General features: G+C 37.2%; 1 protein-coding gene across 1 annotated transcript in view; it reads right to left on the bottom strand.

Moving 5' to 3' along the window:
* PLXDC2 (plexin domain containing 2) overlaps window positions 1–20,317 on the bottom strand; it is a gene marked incomplete at its 5' end in the record, with an annotated part of 260,604 nt that overhangs the window by 29,603 nt on the left and 210,684 nt on the right. Inside the window, 2 exons of the mRNA XM_084260059.1 lie at window positions 17,968–18,049; window positions 18,877–18,972. Of these exons, the coding sequence (XP_084116185.1) occupies window positions 17,968–18,049; window positions 18,877–18,972 (178 nt within the window). The remainder of the gene's footprint in view (window positions 1–17,967; window positions 18,050–18,876; window positions 18,973–20,317) is intronic.

Here is a 20,317-nt window from a genome sequence, read left to right as displayed (position 1 = left end):
CTTCGGGCTGTTCTGTCTTTATGAATGTTCGAGAGGTCAGGAAGTATCTTGCTAACCAGAAAGGAATGATGACCAGACATTCCAGGTATGAATAGAACATTTTTTTTTTAAGTCCCAGAGTCTCATACTTTTCTCTAAAGTTTGAAAAGCTTCCTTAGGAACTTCTGTCCCCATTGTCATGAGACAGGAGAACCAGATTAATTTTCAGATGTACCGAATACTCACAAACAGATTACATTTCACCCATACTCCTTTGGCTAAAATCAAATGAGTTTGAGGATATTCTGTTACATCTGAAAATCAAGCCAAATGTTTAGACATGACATCAAGCCACTCCATAAATTCCTATGGTAGATTCAATTACTGCAGTTACACATTCATGTTAATTCAAATCCAACTGAACTAAGACCTAGTAAGGATTAATGACCTTCTATCTTAGATTTTATCTTGCATGTAAATGGTGTCAAACTTAAGGCTCTAAAGATTAAATGAATAAAAGCTTATCCCAGGGGAACTCATTTGCATTTCTTAAATCTTTTCTGAAAAACTATTGAAATACAACGGCAAGTAGCATTGCTGGGGTTGATTTTTGCTCAGGAATTAACAAACACTGAATGTTGAATGCAGCATGCAAGGACCTGGAACTCTTGGATGACCCTACTTTAAAGAAAAATACATTAAAGCCTGGACACTGTTTATTTAGTATTTTCTATTGATGTAACGGTGAGTCCAAACAATATTACCAGAAAGCAGCTTTATGGAACCAGATAGGCTCCAAGCAAATGTTTTTTAATGTCCTTTGAGGAATGTGTCGGAGAGATGTGAACTGTAGTGGATAGTATCATTGCTCTGTCATTGAGTTAGTATTCTGAGAACTGTCATTTCGGTCCACCACCCACTCTAACAACTGCATTTTTAAGACGTTCATGTAGCAGCAAGGTGTTAATTCCCCTTTGCCATTAAAACATGGGAGTAAACTTGATTAGCTATGCCATTTATGCCATCTGTCAACATGCCCATTTTATTACAACTTAATTTCAAGTGATGACCGAAATCAGCTCCTAGAAAAGCAATAACAAAGATGCACTGGGGAATGAGAGCAGGGACATTCATGAAATAAGGAACTCCAGGATTTGTGTGGAACTTGGGAGTACTGGTTTAGGGAGCAAAGGGCAAAATAAAGTTCTGCATGTATACCAATGACTATTAAGTATAAATGATGAATCTGAGTCTGGGTAAAAAGAAAGATGTCAGAATCCTTTCAGTGAACTCTAACTAGGCAGAAAGCAGATGGAGATGTTTTCAGATGCCTTTTACCTCTATTTGGCAGAGAATATTTAAATGAGGAGTGTCCATTCAGTGCATGAGCTGAAATGTTTTGCTTTTTCTCTTTTAAGAGAATTCAATGAGGATTAATAATATTAATGAATCAGATACCCCATATACATAAAATTCATGAAGGTTTAAACAGCAAAAGCAAAAAATGTAATGGAAAATTACCAGGAAGGACACGGACAAAGATTGGATTAAATTTTTTTTTTCCAGATTGTGTTGGTATAAAACAATCAAGAGTATTAAAATGCACAACATGTGTATTAAACCAACTATTCCCTTGGATATCTGTAAAAACATATGAAAAATGGATTTCTGGGAACTGAAGAGCCTTCCAGAAACCCAAAATGATTTCTTAAATACCATGTAATTACTCAGCTCAGTTAAAATGTTTATTAACTCCTCTAAATAAAAGGTTAACCTGGAAAATTAAAAAGAAAATTGAACAGACAAAAATCTTTGCTGCCTTTAACCACTAAGGAAGGCTCATCATATTAACAAATGATTAAAACACTTGCTAGGTTGTTTGAATTACTAAAAAATTAAAATAATATAATAGAACATTTTACATTGGAATTTATTTCCAAGCTGAGCTGAGGAAGTAATAAAATAAAATAAATTTAAAAAATAGAAACACTGGAAGCCTTGAACTTTCTGTCTGTGGAACTGAGAAAAACCCTAATCATGGAGTGATTTTTGGAGGAAAAAAAGCACTACTTCTGTGTTTGGTCTGGCTTTGTCTCCCTTTGCCACAGAACAGGCTCCATTTTGGTTCCTCCACCCTTCAAATATCAGTTTCTTGTCACACTGTGCTGCCTGGGGAAAGACAGTAGTTGCCTTCCTTTCTTTCCACTTCCTCTTGTCACAAATCCAGAACTTTATCACAGCTCAAAGTGCTTATGGAGTTCATAAGAAGTGTCACTGTAAGTGACTGTGGCATGAATCTGTAACGTATTTGAATAGAATTTGTGCTTATCTAGTTCAATACATATGATCATATATCTGAATTAAAAATCCTTTACTTAAACATATTGTTTAGTTAAACTGTGCTTCAGAATAGGATGAGAATTTGAGTTATTAGGAAAGGATTTACTCCCACTTTGCTGTTAAAAGGCAAGAATAGCTAAGATGATTTCCTTAATACAAGGATTTAAAACATAGAGCAACACAAACTCTACTATTTAAATTTTTATGAAAAAATAAACTATAATTACTTAGGTATGGTTAATAATTGATGCAGCATGCCCATGTTTACAGCACCGAATCCCATAGTTGTCTTCACATCGTATGCCTCTCAAAATTTCCAACATTCAGGTTGGAGGATCAGAGAGTGGCACAAATTTCAGTAGGCAATCTTCAACCTGATGATGGTTCCACAATTTTATGGGACAGAAAGTTTAGAAAAATATAGCTACATGTCCTGCAATATCACATAAACAGGAAAGTGAAAAGATGCTAAAAAAAGCCTGTTATTTTACAGTAAAAGAGGTTCAACATCAGTAAGGCTCGATATATGTAACTCTAACACAAGTGAAGAGGCAGTAGGAAATAAGGACTCCCACAGGGAATTCTTGCTGTTTGGAAGAGCCTGAGAATGAAAGTGGGCAGAAAGAAGTAAGTTTCATTTCCAATTCAGCTAGAAAGAAAGGAAAAATTCCTAGCAAACGTGAGACTTGGCCGAGTTCTGATCAAAGAAGAATAGGAGGATGTTTTCTATAATCTTAATGTCAGTTACAACAACACAGGAAACATGCTGAAGAGCAGATAAAAAATAAAAGAGAAGCTTTTGCTAAAGGCTCTGCTTTGAATAGCTAGAAGGAAAAAGCAAGCATAAGACGAGGGCCCTAAAGTCAAATTTATTAGATTATGGTATCAGAATTTCTGACAGGATCAGCAGAAAAGAAGAATGATCAAACATGTTCTCTGGGAAGCAGCCACACTGAAATTAGTCTCTTAAACTAGAAGAAATTCTTCACTGCCTTTGACTGTGCATTTGTACCTGCACAAAGTGGATATAAAGAGCTAGTAGCAACAGAAGTTAGTGGAGAATTCCAATGTACTGGCATTGCTACCTGCTTTGCACACAAGAAATTACTTGAGCTTCGAGGCAAAGAGTTCTGAAGCACTGCTGGATGCAATTTACATTCTTGTTGATCCAACTAGCACAATTAACTGCCCTTTCTCACCTTTATGTGACTGAACCATTTACTGTCTTGGAGTATTCAAAATGTTCTCTTTAATTTTAGGCTACATTCTCCCATAATCTTCCATAATTTTTTCTCTTCGATATTAAATGTTACACTTCCTTCTGGTTAAATAAATAAAAGGGAGTGGCGGCTGTACTTTGAAAGCTACTTTATTATGCTTTACACTGACAACTTCAAAAGTATCTCAGATACCCATTGCTTTGTCTCTTGGTTTTAGTTTTCTTTTTTTTTTTAATTAAGGTCACCTTTGGCAAAAAACATTTCCTTTCCCACTTTAGAGATGGGGAACTAGAGCACAGGAGAAATGAAATGATCAGCTGAGATAACAGAGAATTCTGTAACCAAACCTAGAGTTAGGTCCAGATTTTATGATGAGCATAGACTAATTCACAGCTCCTATGCTTCCCACAGTACTCCCAGATATATGAAGTGCTATTGAATATATGGGAATGCTACTGAAAAACATCAAGACGTGAGTAATATGAACCAAGGCATAGACCTCATCTACACATTGGCCAAATTCCCTTTTTTATTTATATACTTTTCCTGGGATTTTGCTCCTTTATAAAAACCCACTGACAACATTAACATTGTATCCTTGTGACACGATCAAAGTGCTTTGCCACCTAGAGATAGTATAAAACAGGGCTGTTCAAATTTCTGTTATCTAGCATCTGACCTGCTAAAAAGAGAAGTGCAGAGATGTTTTGGTTAGTCTAGGTTACTGCTCCTTTTATATCTCATTCACATATCTAAAAAGAGCAAGAAGTCAAAAGGAGGAGGAGCTAGGAGAGGAGAAGGAGGCATAATGTGATTAACTGACGCTACATAAGCCAATGTTTGTATGTTTATAAAAGTATGCCAGTGAAATAGGAGGGCATTCTGCACAAAAACCAGACAAAGTTTTGAAACTGTGTTTGTGGAAAGTATGGATGGATTGAAGTTAGAAAAAACACCTGTTGTAAAGGCTCAGTGAATTCCTCAGCTTGAGAGCAAAAGAAAGGATGGACGTGAATCATCCTGTAACTGGTTATGATCAAAGGAATTTAAAGTTCAGAAAGTTGTTTCCCAAATTGGCATTCTACTTGCAACTTATTCTTTTCTCTAAAAGTGAGTCAAATTCTGAAGTCAAAATTCAGCAAAACAGATTACCAAGGAATTACAGAACAGTTAGGGCTCATAAATTTCTTCATTAATTGTACATATTAATATTTATTGCGATATTTGGTGGGAAGTATGTGGTTTCCTTAATGCTATATGATAATACAGATGTTAGAAGAGTTAATTGACCTGAATACAGAGGGAACTAAAGATGTAATGGTGCACAAAAGCCTTGATATTTAGGAAGAATACTGACAAATCTTTGTTTAATTCCCTGAAGTTTGGAATATCTCCTACAGTGAATGTCCCCACTGTTTAGGTGACTGGAAAGACTGATAAAATATATATACTATAGAAAATCAGCAGACTATGCTAAGAAATTGAACGGTTTGCCTTGGCAGGTCTTAATCTCAGATTGTCCAAATTTTATGAAGAGACACAGGGATTTCAGATTTTTCTAAATAAAATTTTCTGGCAACATTATGTAGGAGTATGTGTATAGCAATATGTAAAATTTAAAATATTATGCTAAGAGTCTTTTAATTTATGCCCCTTCCTTAAAGAGTGATATCTAGGAGGCTGCAAGAAAATATGATTTCAGTGATACTCGAGTTATATTGAGGAATACAACTATAAGAGCTTGGCACTTCTGGAAAGCAGTTAAGACCATTGTGATCATTCTGGCTGTTTCTACACTGGTAAAATAAACATGCCCAGAAATGTTCCTTGGCACTGAAGACTGCTGGCACAGAGTGGCTACGCCTGAACAAGCAAACTCTCTCAACCTTGAAAAGAAGGAGTTTGCACATTAGACTGCCAACTGGGAATAATCCCTGGAACAGTCCAACTCCAGCACCATGCCTGGGAACGGTTCTGGACAGTGCTTCTGGGCATGGACTGAAATCACATCAGGGAACTAGTAACTGTGTAATGGCACAGACAAGCATTTTCCAATGCCCAGGAGGCTTCCCAGGCTCTGTTTAATTTGCAAGTAATTCTATGTCAAATAATATTTAATATGAGAAGATGAACTACAGCTGTACAAGTGACTGTTTTGTATGACCGCTGAACTGACCATTAAACAAATCTGACTGGGACTGCCACTCTGCATTATATTTCAGTATAATAGAGTAAAGAGAAAGAAAATTTCATGTAGTGAAAAAAATTGAAAAAGAAACCCCAAATCTTGATTGATTTAATTAAAAATATTTTATTTAATTCCTTGTATTTCTTTCCATTATAATGTCAGCAGAAGAGATGAAGACTGAGAGTCACAAAACTGTCAGGAGACAGATGTCTCCATAGTAATACAGCGGGTTGGATGCTGATATGAAGGGAAGAAAAGTAATGGTTCTACAAAAGGGTATTAACATTCACCTATAAAGTATCCTAGAGTCAGGTGTGATAACCTGGACTGCCTGTCTCCACAGATGTGTCCTGAATTTTTGTCCTGAACTTGGAGGCCTTCTGAAACGGTTTGTACTCAGTTTCTGTTCTTTCACTTTTTTTATAAACACTTGGAATGAAGAAGGAAAGAGACAGTTGAGAAAATTATCTAGCACCACAATTAAGGATATGATGGAGAGGTGATATCTGGGTCCTGTAATGTAGCCTCATTAACATTCAAATATTTAATAGAAGATACCAAGAAATTCATTAATAAATTAATCTCAGACATGAAAAGCAAGAAATCTGATACCTTGTTCCTCACTAAATTAATATTCTGCCAAGAGGCCCTATTGGACAAAATGCACCTACTGTAAAGTCATTATTTTGCTAATACAGTAATGAACTTCTGTCTGTAACTGTATCTGTCAAATTGTCCTGAAGTCATAAAGCTTGGTCAATAAAAGTTAGTCAAATTTGTGTATTTTCTAGTACATTAATGTTGGGAAAAAAAATAATTCCTAAGTTGTCCTGCTGTTCTAACCAGTAAAGTTGATTTACTTTACTCCATCGGAAGAGAAAGTAAGATCAAATGCAAAATAGCAGCAGCACTCCTCTCTGTATAGTAATACATAAAAACATAACAAAAGTCAGAACAACAGTTAACAGAACTAACTCACCATCATCTAATTCTTAACCATCTTTTGTGGTTAAGAATTCAGTTAGGACTACAAAACTTACTTTATCAGAAGTACCTTGCTTAACTATTTAGCTCATAAACTGAGAGAACTGCAGTTGTAGGGCCTAACGAAGTAACTACTTATGTTTTCTTTCTTTTTTCGCCTTGTCTCCCATATTAGAACTTTGAAGCATTTCCTCTCTCTGACGTCAAAACTCCTTACATATTTGGTTTCAGGAGCAGTGACCATGAATTATTTAAAAATTCACTGTTTTCATTAGTCAACTTCTAACTCTTGTAGTAGCACAGGAATAGCAGTTAGCATAAAATGATATAAAAACCTACATATGATAGCCAACAGAGAGACAAATGGATAAACATATCAGTATTTTAGGTTAAGAAAAAGTTCGCAAATTTTAGAAGGTGGGAAAAAGTGATAATTTGGGGACGTTACACACTCAAGAACTGGAAGATGAGTGCCAAGAAGACAATCTAAGCAGGGTAAAAATTATGTTGTAGACAACATGGTATGTTGATATCTGATTATTTTAGGTTAAGATATATTACAGTGAGACAAAGAGAAATCTGAGACCCTGACTGCATTCCTCTGTCTTTCACCTTTGCTCATATAGAGGATGTTCCTATCTGCAGATATCAAAACTGTACCAGAATTACCAGCCTGTTTTGCATTATCTGTTATTTACCCAGTGTAATACATGAACATGTTACTAAGTGTAAATCAGTAGTCTGAGTCGAGTTTCTTAAAATGCCTACGACAGAGATAGATAGCGTTCGGAGGCACCCGCCCGTGGACCCCTTTCACAGGCAAGTATCACCTTCCACCAGTGAAATAGGAACATGTTTGAATCCTGACTTTCTGGTAGTAGCCGTCAATGTAAGAAATGAACAGATAAAAATGAAACCAAACAGAAAAGCATCTGAGGCTGCTGTATGACTGAATGTGGTGCAGTTCTGACAGCAAATGACTGTTTAATCCCAGAGTGAATGCCTGTTTAATAGAGCAGGGCAGTACCCACTATTACAGCTATGGCACTCCTCAAGATAAACAAACTGCAGAATTAATGAGCTCAGCTCTGCTGGGATTTGAAAGATTTATGGCTGGCACAGAAGCTGCAGTTCTAGGTTCATCAAAGACTGTCTTTTGTCTTATTGTTCCAATACAATAAATGAAGAATAAAGAGTTACTGGTATTTAAAAGAACCACAAAAAAAGTTTCTACAGAAAAGAGCTGTGCTGTCTATCTACATTGTGTTTTATCACTGTGGTTTCTTAGCTGGATCTGTGAAATTAAACATGGAAATTAAACATGGATTTTGTGATCTTCCAAATTAATCAGCAAAAGTAAATATTCTCAAAGGTATAAATAAAAGATGTGTGCCTACTTCCTCTCCTTTCAAAGGGAGTTAAGTGCTTAACTGTCATCTGTATTTTTGATAGCTATTTCCTGCATTTATAATAAAACACCTTGGGAATGTGATATATTTGATAGACATTACATGACACAGCCTTTTCATTAAGGTCTTAAAACAGTCAAGCCAGTGGTCCTTTTTATATTGACTGTGATATCTATGCCTTGGACAAGCTGTGTTGCAAAATTGGATGCCACAGAAACCTGCAGAGCGGATAATGAACAGAGTTTCTAAGCTCCAGCAGACATAGTAACATCTCTGGCAAGGGAACCAAGAGCTAGTGAAACCAATCTTAATTTTGAAAGGCAAATGATATGGTAAGAAACACAAATATACAATATGAGTAGTGTGAGTGATGTGCCTTAAATAAATCACTGTGTTTATATCTACATTAAGAAACTTCAAAATGCTTCACGTCCAGGATCTCATAGGAAATAATTCAAGAGAAAGGTTAGGATTTCAGAGAACTGTCACAATCTTCTGCCCATTTTCTAGAAATAAAGTTTTGTAACCCAGCCTTACATTTCTCAAAAATCTCCATCAATTATGAGCATAACTGGTGCCCACATGCTCAGAGTTATTCAGGAAAACAAAGCAAGGCATACATATGAAAAAGTGTGTGACTGATGCTGCAGTTGTAAGGAAACTGTCTCATTTCTGTTTTAAGGGAGGAGTCAAATTCAGTTAGGTAGATATCAAATCTATTCGTAGTAGGATAGGGATAGTTTTATTCTCTAGCTTGGGGCTGATGGAAACGTCAGGGCACAGAAATGACAGCACTTCCAGAAGAATGTGTGGAGAAAGGAAACCTGAAGAATGATGCTCATAAGAAAGTTCTACTAATGCAGCAAAAAGCTCAGGTGTTTTCCCCGAAAAAGTATTCCACGTAGTTCTTAGGTGGTATGTGTCCATTTTAAGATACCAGCTTTGAAATAGGCAAGGGGATGATTCTATTCTAGTGGTCCCATATTGAATTGGCTGATTTAGCTCTGATGTGTCCTAAACCTCTGAGAGCTACTGCACCTGTTTATTTGTATTAGTTGTAGGAATTGTACCAGACAATCTCTGCTCAAGAGGAATTAAGAAATTCCACAATAATTCCATGTAATGCCACTACAAACAAATTCCTCAGATTTATAAAGAATATAGAAGAAAGGCTATTTATCTGCTATTTATCTGCTATTTATCCATATATCAACCTCAGTTAGTTCATCTGGCTGCAGGCTACCTTTCAATAAAAAACTATTAAGAGCTCAGGATCATCTAGGTTCCATAACAGTACTTTTAAATGTACCATTATGTACATCTTTACCATTATGTATTTTGAAATATAACCTCAGGCTCACTGAAGCTTACAGTGTCTTCTAAACAGAACTGTCATCCCACTTGAGAAGATCTATGATCTACATGATCTTGTGAGGCTTCTTCCATCAAAAAATACCATCTCACTTGGGTTTGAGAAAATGCTTTGTTCATTAAGCACTTCTGTGCCACTTTCTTTTCTTGCTTTACTCCCATCAGGCTTGCCATGCATATAAAATTCTCAATTATTGAATGCTAATTTCCTAACAGTTTCTTGCAGTTCATGCGTTCAAATTGGCTTGTCAAATTAAGAGCAAGCAGCTTGGAAACGATTTGAAGAAGTTGGGTGTGGAGCAATTTTCTGCTCAATAAAGTATAGATCTAGTTATCCTATCATTCTTATTGGTAATGTATCAGGACTGACAATTTTACACATTCATTCTTGATGCATTTGTTGCACTTGATTAAAAAGTCCAATTGCAGTCTCAACACAACTTTTAAAACAGAACAAAAATATATTGCATTTTAATCAGAGCAAACTCTGATAAAGGGGCAGAATTTCTACTTCTCAGATTTTCAATATCATTACTCCATAATTCGAGAGAAACAGCATGCAAGTTAGAAAAAAGCTACTGACATTACTTTTCATTTATCACAGGGTAATTCTGATCTAATTCAAAAGTCTACTGTTCAGTCTTCAACAGTTAAGACCCAGGAGTTAGGACACTGCCACATTTTCATATAAAACCACTCCAGTATAAAAAACTGCTGTAATGAAATATATTCTAGAGACAGGCAGAATCTGGGAACATTTCTTTCACTTTGCCTGAAGCAGCAGTGTGATGAGCAAATTCATGAAGTTATATACATTGATAGGATGGAATATATTTTACAAAATACACTATATTTTAAACATCTAGCCCTTCTAAAGCATTTAAAATGAGATTTTCCTTGTTGCTTGTATATGAATCTATTACACTGATTGGATTATATATGCTCCCTCTGGTGGTTTACCTAATCCATACAAATGCCTCATTTTTTAATTTATTTTGTAATTCAATGGCTAAGATTCTGTGGCCTATTTTGTACTAACATCACAATACTGTCAGATGAATGGTATTGGGATAAAAACAATCTGAGTACGTATCAGCAAATCTTCCACCCATCTCTTAATTTGGATTTGAAATATGCACTATCCCTAAAGCAAACAAACAAGGGAAATTAAAATAGTGAAAACTGGGAAGTATATAAAAGTGAGCATTTGAATTAAAATTGAGATCTACAAATGGCTGCTTATGAGTGAGGGGACAGGAGTAAAAATAATTTCAGTGTTACAAGCTAAAACTCCCTTTATTGCACTGTACTAAGCATTTTGCCACCTTGCACTGCAGTGCCCAAGCTTGTTAATTCACGCATCAAATCAACAGTATTTCCAGTTGCATGCCTTCACTGTAATTTCTTTGCATAAGAAGAACTTCCAGAGCTTTTGAGGAGTGTATTTATATCTCAGTTAAACACTTCTAGATTTCAAGATTTTTTTTTTAAATTTTTTTTTAGAATGTCATAGTTTTAGTAGAACAATGTGAAGGGCACAGACCAAAGCATGTCCCAACAGGAGATGTTTGCTACATGTACACTGCACAATTAAGCTGATGTATCTGTACTGTCAGCTGTTAAGTATTTTTGGTCCTGATCTCATCCATTGCCTTTCCCTGCTCCGTAACAGAATTTACTACAACTTTCATTACGGTGTCAGCTATGCAATAAAAGATGAAGGAAATGTAGGTGCCAAACAGTAAGCTATGTGTGGAGAAAGACTCTGGGGTTTTTTTTTATTTAATTAGTTTCTTTTGTAAATCAGGGGGGTATGTAGTTAGACAGCATAGTGTTTGGTTTTGTGCTTTTCTTTCCTGTATGCAAGGTGCTTTGCTTAGCCAATAAATATTTTAGATTACATAAGACATACTACAGTATTGGATTTGACACAATTTTTATGAAAATAAGTCTCATCAGGTGGGACACACAAAACAACAAACAAACAAAACCCCTAAACCTTTTCCTCTTCCTGACATTAAACATTTCCAGTCACAAACTCAGATTTGAAAGTTAACTAAACATGTTTCCAATTTCTTTCTCAAAGAAGAATAAACAAACAAAACATTTCAAGCTTGCATAGAAGTTCAGAAGACAAATAATAGTTGAGCATTTTAATCTCAATTCATGGAAGGACAAACCATGGAGAACTATCACTTCATAGTCCAACTGTAAAATGTTTTCTTAAGAACTGTAAGTGTCAAGACTTCTTCCCTGCTTTCCAGCTAATCGGCAAATCAACTAGTTTCTTTATTATCTGCTTAGACAGGAACAGCGATTATCGCAATAAAAGACGAGATGTATCAAGACTTCAATTGCATTGCTGCTACTATTCCCAGGCACAATTCTGATTTTTCACTTTGCTAACAACACATTAAGAAAAAAAAAGAAGCAGTTGTAACCTTTTCATCTACACAAGCAGTGCTGTCGCTGGCACAGGGGATTAAGCATTGAGGGGAAATGTATCACAAATGTGATTCCTTAGTCTTTTAAAATCAGAATAGCTTTAAGAGTACAAGAAGCTTTGGTACCCGTGTGCACACACATGGGCAGAATAACTCTGCCTAGAGTACACGGAGTGTCTTGGCTCATCACAGCACACGGAAAGTCTAACATGGGAAATTGTGCAGTTTGTTTCAGAGCACAAACCAGGGGTTTAAACTCCATGGGTCAATTCCACAAAGTGGTATGGTTTCAAACTAGATTATCCAAGGCAGTCTGGAAAACAAAGATACTTAGAGATATAAATGAATAGTTTAACATGAGCTTTTGTGAACTAGGACTCCCAGTGCTCTCAGCTCTCCCTGTGGACCTGAGAAAGCACCCTCAGGGCTACCTGGACAGCAGTGACAGGGGTTGACCTGAATCTCCAGCCGTTGTCTGAGGGTAGTGGAGCTGCTCTGTGCTGGAGCCATGCAAGGGGGTACCAGTGCTCAGACGTGAGCACCTGGACATCTGATAGGCGACCCACTCTTCAGGTGTCACTTGGGTTCAGAGAACCTGTGTTCACTCACCTCCTGTTCCTCAGGGGTTTCTCACTGTGATACTGCTGTGGTGTAAAGGGCAAAGTCACACATAAGCAGCAGGGGAGCTTCATAGAGCTCAGGGACTCACTGCTGAGCCCCACTTAGACTCAGGCAGATGTAAGCATTTTCTCAAAGTATTTGAATGCTCACAGCCTTTTTGGACTTTGAGATTTAAGTCCAGAGTTTGGTGAAAATGTATTTCTAGTACTGCTCTCCTATTCTGCAAAACACCCTCATGGATCTAAGTATTAGGCTCTTGGGTGCCCTTGGCACAGTTTTGAGGTTTTAAAATTTGAATATAGATATCAACAGTGACAGCTGAATAAACCTACCATCTAAACTGTGTGCAGCTCTTGCCCTTAGTCCTTCAGAACTCCAGCTCCCTATCTCCAGTGTTGGGATGACAGCACCTCGCTAAACCTGAGAGATGTTGCAAGGATTGGGAGATGCTTTCATCCTGTGTGAATTAAGTGAAGCATGAGACACATTCAAAACCTGAGTCTCCAGCATGCACAGACGGCAAGAGTGTGCTCTTTGCCTCATTTCTGAACTCACTGAAGTATCAGTATCATCTCACTGCTGAAACCAGACTTTCCTGAAGTTCATCAAAACCAGAACAACAATATCTACAGGATCTGAACAAAAATTTTTTAAAAACTTTGTACAGAGTTTTGTAGAAGGGCAACCAGGCTGGTGAAGGGGATGGAGGGCACATCTTATGATGAGTGTGGGGGGGAGCTGGGAATGTTTAGCCTTGAGAAGAGGTGGCTGAGGGGAGACCTTCTCACCATCTACAACTACCTGAAAGGAGGAGGCCAATGGTCTCTTCAGCCAAGTGACAGGTGATAGGACAAGGGGAAATGGCACAGAGCTGTGCCAGGGCAGGTTCAGATTAGATGTTAGGAAAAATTTTTCAATGAAAGTGTTGTCAGGGCCTGGAACAGGCTGCCCAGTGATGTGGTTGAGTCACCATCCCTGGATGTGTTTAAAAGAAGGTTAGATGAGGTACTTAGAGATATGGTTTAGCCTAGCACAGGAATGGTTGGACTTGATGATCTTAAAGGTGTTTTTCAACCTTGTGATTATGTGTAAACTGGCCTTTAAAAATTTCTTGACCATTTAAGCATCGTATTTCCATTCTATTTCAGTGTCAACTCTTTTAAAGTTAGTTAACACAAATTATTTATTGGTCAATTAACATAGAATATTTCCAAGGGAACACACTATTTCGGTAACATGAGCCAGTTGTACAAATTGAACCTATAACGTAACAGCAAAGTTGCCTTAAAGTCTCAAAAAAAATTTCCAAGAAAATGACATCTCTAACATGCAGGCTGTACCAAGTACCTAGTGTATATAAACATTTTCAAAAGCATGAATAGATGATATAAACATATCTAACACTAAGGAATTCTCCCAGCATTTACACACTGGGAAGTCTGAAATACTGAAGAGCAAATAGTCCAAGTTTCAGGCACAGGTGACTACAATGAAGCAGATGATGTTTCTGTCATTTTATAGATACAGATCCTTGTATAGAGAAAGCTATGATACCATCTTAGCTTACATGTTTATAGTTAGTCTCTTTTACTTAGTGAACATTTTTGCTTACAGAACAGTTATGGAACATACATAGTTAAAAAAAAATCTCATGGGGATCCTCCATCTACTGAAGTCAAAAGAAAATTATGTTACTTTCCTTTAGTCATGACAACACTGTATGACATATGTCACAGATTTCTCTGTGGATAATTTGATGATCCCTTATGAAAATGGAAACTGTGATTTAAGGCTGTAGAGAGTAAGAAGAAGAACCTACCAAAGACTGGAAAGCTTGCACAGCAGCTAGGGAGAAGTTACAGGTAGGAAACAAACCACAGTTGCAGAACAAAGTTATTTTTATTCCAGCACAGACTGCCCACATGGGGGAGTACAGTTATTCTGCAATGGCTCTGCTGGTCAGCTTTCCTTCTGCAGTTACAGGTTTTATATAAACTTTTTGTTTTTTCCAACTACTGTACTTTATTTTGTGAATTACTCAATATATGTTCTAAATTTTATGCGAGGAAAAATATATACAAGATGCTGTTCTTGGCAATAATGTTGCTTTGGCTGAATGGGGTCATAACCTGTTGAAAAAAAGCACCGTAGAACTGATCCAGAGTTCTGCATACATTTGCTTGTTACTCACATGGAAGTCTGTCTACTCTGGGAGATCTCCCTTCAGCCTACCAAAGTGATACTGTGGCTCCTCAGGCACAGCACCACCGTCTGCTCCAGCCACATCTGACCCTCATTGCTCCCTAACAGTGTCCTCACTAGCAAACAGGCATTATCCTCTGGCAAAGAATGGAGCACTAGATCATTTGGTAGATTACTGCCACACTGGAAACCCGTCACTGTTAAGTACAAAGTCTCCTCTGGGCTTTTGGACCAAAGGCTAATTGCCTTCCTCAACCTGGGCTTTGCCAAAAGAGACAGCTTTGGTTTCTCACCTTCAGAACCACTGTGTCCAGTCAGCATCTGCTTCCTCTTGCTTCAAAACTCCTACGAGCACTCATTTGAAAGTGGATTGTAAATATTAATTTTCTTTGTACTCTAGGCACTTCTGAAATGTCTAAGTTAATACTTCATGTATTGCTTATTTTTCCAAGCAGACTTTATTCTGCTGCAGCAGAGCAATGTATATCAGAAGAAGAGATAAAAGTCAAGGTTGATTTACAAGGCTTGTGACTGAAGAGCAGTGACACACAGAAAAATCTAGAGGACTGTGATCAAAGAACTCAAAACTTTCCATCCTTTATGATTTTTAACCAGGACAGTTAGGGTTTCTTGTTGAGCAAGTGCTTCTTTGTCACATGCAAAAAAGAACATTTTAACATAGCAACCTCATTTTGGATGGGAGCAACACCACAATGTAGTACTGAAGTAAATGATTCTGAGTCCTCTCCTGCAATCCAGACATCTCCACTGAGACTGGAATAAGGTTTTGGTTTGTAATAAACATGCTGAGCACCAGCAAGGTAAAAGAAGCGAGGTACTCCAGAAGGCAGGTGAGGATATCCAGAACTGGTGGGGAACAGTCCAAGCTGAGACACAGATGAGTCCAGATCACAATGATCCTCTGTTGTAATGTACCCTAACTAAATAAACACTCAGTCTTCATTTTTTGGAAAAAAAAAGTTACCTATTTTCTCAAAATACATATCTACTTATTATTTCATATCCGTTTCTCTGTAGAAGTGAATTAGTTGGAATAAACTGCTCATTGCAGAAGCAGCAGGAGAGTGGCCAAGAAAGACAATGGGACCTGAGGCAGACATCATCGCCACAGCCATGTTTCCAGAGGAAATAATTTAAACAATAAGATGTAAAATCTAGTATAAAATTAAGATGCTTAGGGGACTAGACCATATCTTCAGAGGTTTCCAAGAACAAAGTCATGAACAAAATGGTCTGATCTCATAGCTGGCCTTGCTTTGAGTGGGAGGTTAGATTAGATGACCTCTACAGGATCTTTCCGTTCTGCACTGTTTTATGATTCTATACACAATTCTCAATCTGCTTAAATGTGGCTGAATAATGATTACCTTCATAGATAATAGATTGTATCTTAGTTTTCTCTTCTGGATCCATAATGCTTTTAAGGAATTGATTCCAGTTTCTGTCTTTCCTGCTAGTCAAACAATATTCCAAAACCAGCTTGCATGAAATGATAGTCCCACTACTGTCAGTAATGGGTTAATTAACAGCAATAAAGCTGTTTATCTGCTGCAGCTCATGCTGCAGCGTGGAGAAGCTGTTTCTGGGAAACAGTGCAGGACAGTGGGTTCATCTTTGATTGCAGTGTGATCTTTGCAAGAAAAACTAAAAGCAAGATTTTTTGTCATGAAAAAATTAATTGAACAGGAATTGAGAGTTGAGACTGTATATTTTTTAGCAGTACAGTGCACCTTGCCAGTTGTGAAGGGGCAGCCACCTAAGTGGAACAGTGCAACTACATGTCTGGTGTTGCTTGATGCTAAAGGTGAAGGATAAAACTCTCTTAGTTCTCCACAGTGAATCTGTGCCTAAGTGAGAAACAAGGATTTCCCAGCAATTCCAGATCTCAGGAAACTCAGTTCTTCAGAAAATACAGAAAATCACAAAGGTTTGCCTGTTCCTCATAAGACATCTGAACTTTGCCAGAGAATAGAGTTTATGCAAACAGAAATGAGAACACTGGCTACAAATCTTGCAACAGATCTTGCTCAAACCAAAGCCAAGCGAAACTCAGTGCTACAACATTTACTGATGGAAGGAGAATCAAGCAATGCTTGGAGGCAAGAATTGGCTGGAGCAAGTAAAATCTCTTCATGATTGCCTGGAACATTTTTATACAAGTATCTGTACTCTTTAAGATGTTTGATATGTTTTCTGTGATGTGATTTCATTTAGCTCTAGTTCCACTAAAAAGAGTTTTTTGCAAGACAAGCTGAGAACAGAGTGACTGTTCAGAAGACTTACTGCAGGAGTTGACGCTTCAGAAAACATAATAAAAATGATCCAAAGCTCCTAATTCCATATCCCATAGATTAGCTATTTATCCGTTCTTCAACATAGTGTCAAATTATTGTATTATTTTAGAATGCTAATAGCCTTTTCTCCTTTCATTATGCATCCATTTTACACACAGCATTTCTGAACTAGGGTTGAAAACTACAACAACAATAAATACCCATTATGATAATGCACCTTTTGTCAGGGAACTGGAGTTAAATAAATTTTTGCTACGAGTCAGTGAAGGTCGGTGAGTGAACTGTTAGGAAAAGCTACAGCTGCAGAGTCTCCATTTTGCTGTCTGTGCTTGAGATGCTCCACAGAGTCTAAATTGCTCCTGCTACTGATTTTACTTGTCGTCAATGTGGCAGTGAGAGGCTGAGGAGACCCAACATATGTGCTAAGTATAATGACAGGGTAAAAGAGAAAAGGCTCTGCCAACTCTTCGGATGTGTCAGTTTCCCTACCTCTAAGAGAACAAGTATGTCTTTATAGTTACATTACCGCCCCGCATCTCCATGTGGTTAAATTCTTTTCGATGAAGCCAGAGATACAGGGAAAAATATAATTTTTATTATGATTTCTATTTCTTTTTCTCCTTCAAAAGGATTTTAAATTAGGGTTAAGGAAATACAAGGGCTTAACCCCCCAAAACAACAGTTTTGGCTATTCTCGCCTAATTTCTTTGCTGAAGTGAATTGGGACCATGATGTGTTGGTAGTGATCGCAACTGAGGTTTATGTTCATGTGAATGCATGTATATAAGATGTGTGTAACAACACTTTTTGCTGAATAATGCACAGACAATGATTTCAGATGTGCTTTGAGCACAGCTGCATACTCACACAAAAAAGAAAAATCCTTTTCTTTACCTTTGGAGTTTACTGCACCAGCTGCAGTTGAAACCAATCTGGGCCGTGACACAAGGACCACAGCTGGAAAACTGGAGGCAAGCTGTGATGTAGAAAAACAAACAGAAATATCACATTAGTCTTACAAACGATTCTCATAAAAAACCTGCAAATGTATCTTTCATACATAGCCAAAATAAAACACTCAACCCAGTCTATTACAATGCATTGCATAATCGTATGCTCAAAGGTACATTTTATCTGTAGGATTTTTTTTTTATATCATTTGTAAATGTATTGTCACTTCCAAACCTTTTCATTCAGGTTCATTGCTAAATACTAAGCATTTCCTTAAATCTCTTTCTTCCTTGGTTTCAATGTTCCTTGGTGTTGCTGACATTTGGACTTAAGCAGGTAATAAGGCTGGCAGAGAAGTGTGCAAGAACTGTAACTGGATCAGAAATAAGAAAATAGCTGTATCTATTTTTTTTCTACAAGCTAAACAATGTAGTTTTACCTTAGACAAAAAGATGCAGATGAACTGCAAAAATGTGTTTGGGGATATTCTTTCACAATGTGATGCACAGTACACAAGAATTTGTGTTTGCCTTGTAAGCATGAAAACTGGTCTTCTTTTTCTTGAGGAAACAAATCTAAAGGCAATATAATCATTCTTTTGAAAAAAATGCTTTGGCACAAATTTAATTCAAAACCTATTGGAAGCTATCTACCTGCAAACTAACTTGAGGTACATGGGGATGCAAAGTATAATACATCATCCATCTGGGAATAAATCAGAGAGGATAAATTAGTCTGTCCATGATTCCAAGTCCACACATAAACAAAATATTTGAAATCATGTGTACGTTGCTGGGAGGTGGGGGGAGTCTTTCTCAGATCTGGCTCCTGCCCATGTTACGTTTTACTTACTTGGAAGAGGTATCATTTCAACAGCTGAGAGGTTGGTAATCTTTGACATCTGTAGCTCCACCCTGTGGTACTCATAAATTGTTCTTCTACGGACATCTACCAGGAAAGAAAAAGAAAAATATTTCCACACTAGTATTTTGCAGTCTATAGATTGTGAAAAATAGTTGAGTTAATAATGATTGCTCAGTATTCCTTAGGTGCATGCATGACACCCATTTTCCTTGGGAATATATTTTAACTTTACACACCATGAAGGAACATGTCAAAAGCACAAAGAATTTCTCACTTGAGAAACCACTAGAGCTGACAAAATAGGTACCTATTCCCAGTAAAGGATTATGAAAATGCTGAGTATGCTCTCAAGCATCTTAGTCATTCATTTTGGCAGAAATTCTAGGCAGTATACTGTCAGACATTTTAGGGTATAATTCAGATGCTTGCTTTCCCAAGACATTTCTCAGCTTACAGACTTGAGAGAAACGTTTTATATGCTCACTTTGTCAGTTGTTGTCAAGATGTGCAAACAAAACTGATTTCATCGCTTAATCAAATTTGTTAGCTACAAGCTAGCTCACATCTAAATGCAGTAGAACATTTCTTCATATTATAACATTAAAGAAGACAAGTCTTCCTAAACAACAAATATTATGCATAATCTTTAGACAAGCTGACTGCACCTAAGTTTCGCAAAGCAGTAATTCAATACAGTCAATGCCCTGTTCTTATGGGCTTTGAAGACACAGAAGACTCTAAGACCCCAGCACAAGGTAAGCCTGAAAAAAATCACATAGTTGTTACTTTCCAGATCAATATCCTATCATGTATTCTGAATATTCCAGATTTTAAGTACATGGCTGCAATGCAGAATGGTGAGCCTGTACATTTGCAAATTAAAATTACAGCCTATACTGCCAATCTGATACCATAATGATGATTTCCTGGTTGCACTGGATTAATGTCCCTTTTGAAGGCTGCTAAACTAATTGAAATCAATGCTAAATACAATCACTGACCCTGTGGAACCATGCCACAGAAGAATAAAGGGTTATATACAAAGGTTTAACAGGTTACTCTCATCAATGGCTGGTCTGAGTCTACATGCAACAGAAGAAAAGGAATTGTAGATGGCCACAAACTGAGTCTTTGGCAGAATTCCATGTTGCCAGCCTTGTATGGATGCAGGTACTGCTTGTTGCTTGGTTTCTGCTGCTTGAAGTGGGCTTACACAGGCTCCCTAACTGTTAAGCATTCACACAGCATGAAATTCAAAGTGTTTTTTTGCAATCTCTTGTTAGAAGGGATGTTGTAGGCATTTTTCAGACAGAAAATGGAACCTTAGCTAAAATCAATCAATCAGTGAATTCTATTTTTTTAAAGGAAGAGAGAAAGTGCAGTAAGGTGTCCTATGGCTAAGGTGCCTCTTGGATCTAGCAGATGAAGC

The sequence above is a fragment of the Gallinula chloropus genome (genome assembly GCF_964237585.1).
Source record: "Gallinula chloropus genome assembly, chromosome: 2".
NCBI classification, from domain to species: domain Eukaryota; kingdom Metazoa; phylum Chordata; class Aves; order Gruiformes; family Rallidae; genus Gallinula; species Gallinula chloropus.
This window is presented reverse-complemented; position numbering and strand designations above follow the sequence as displayed.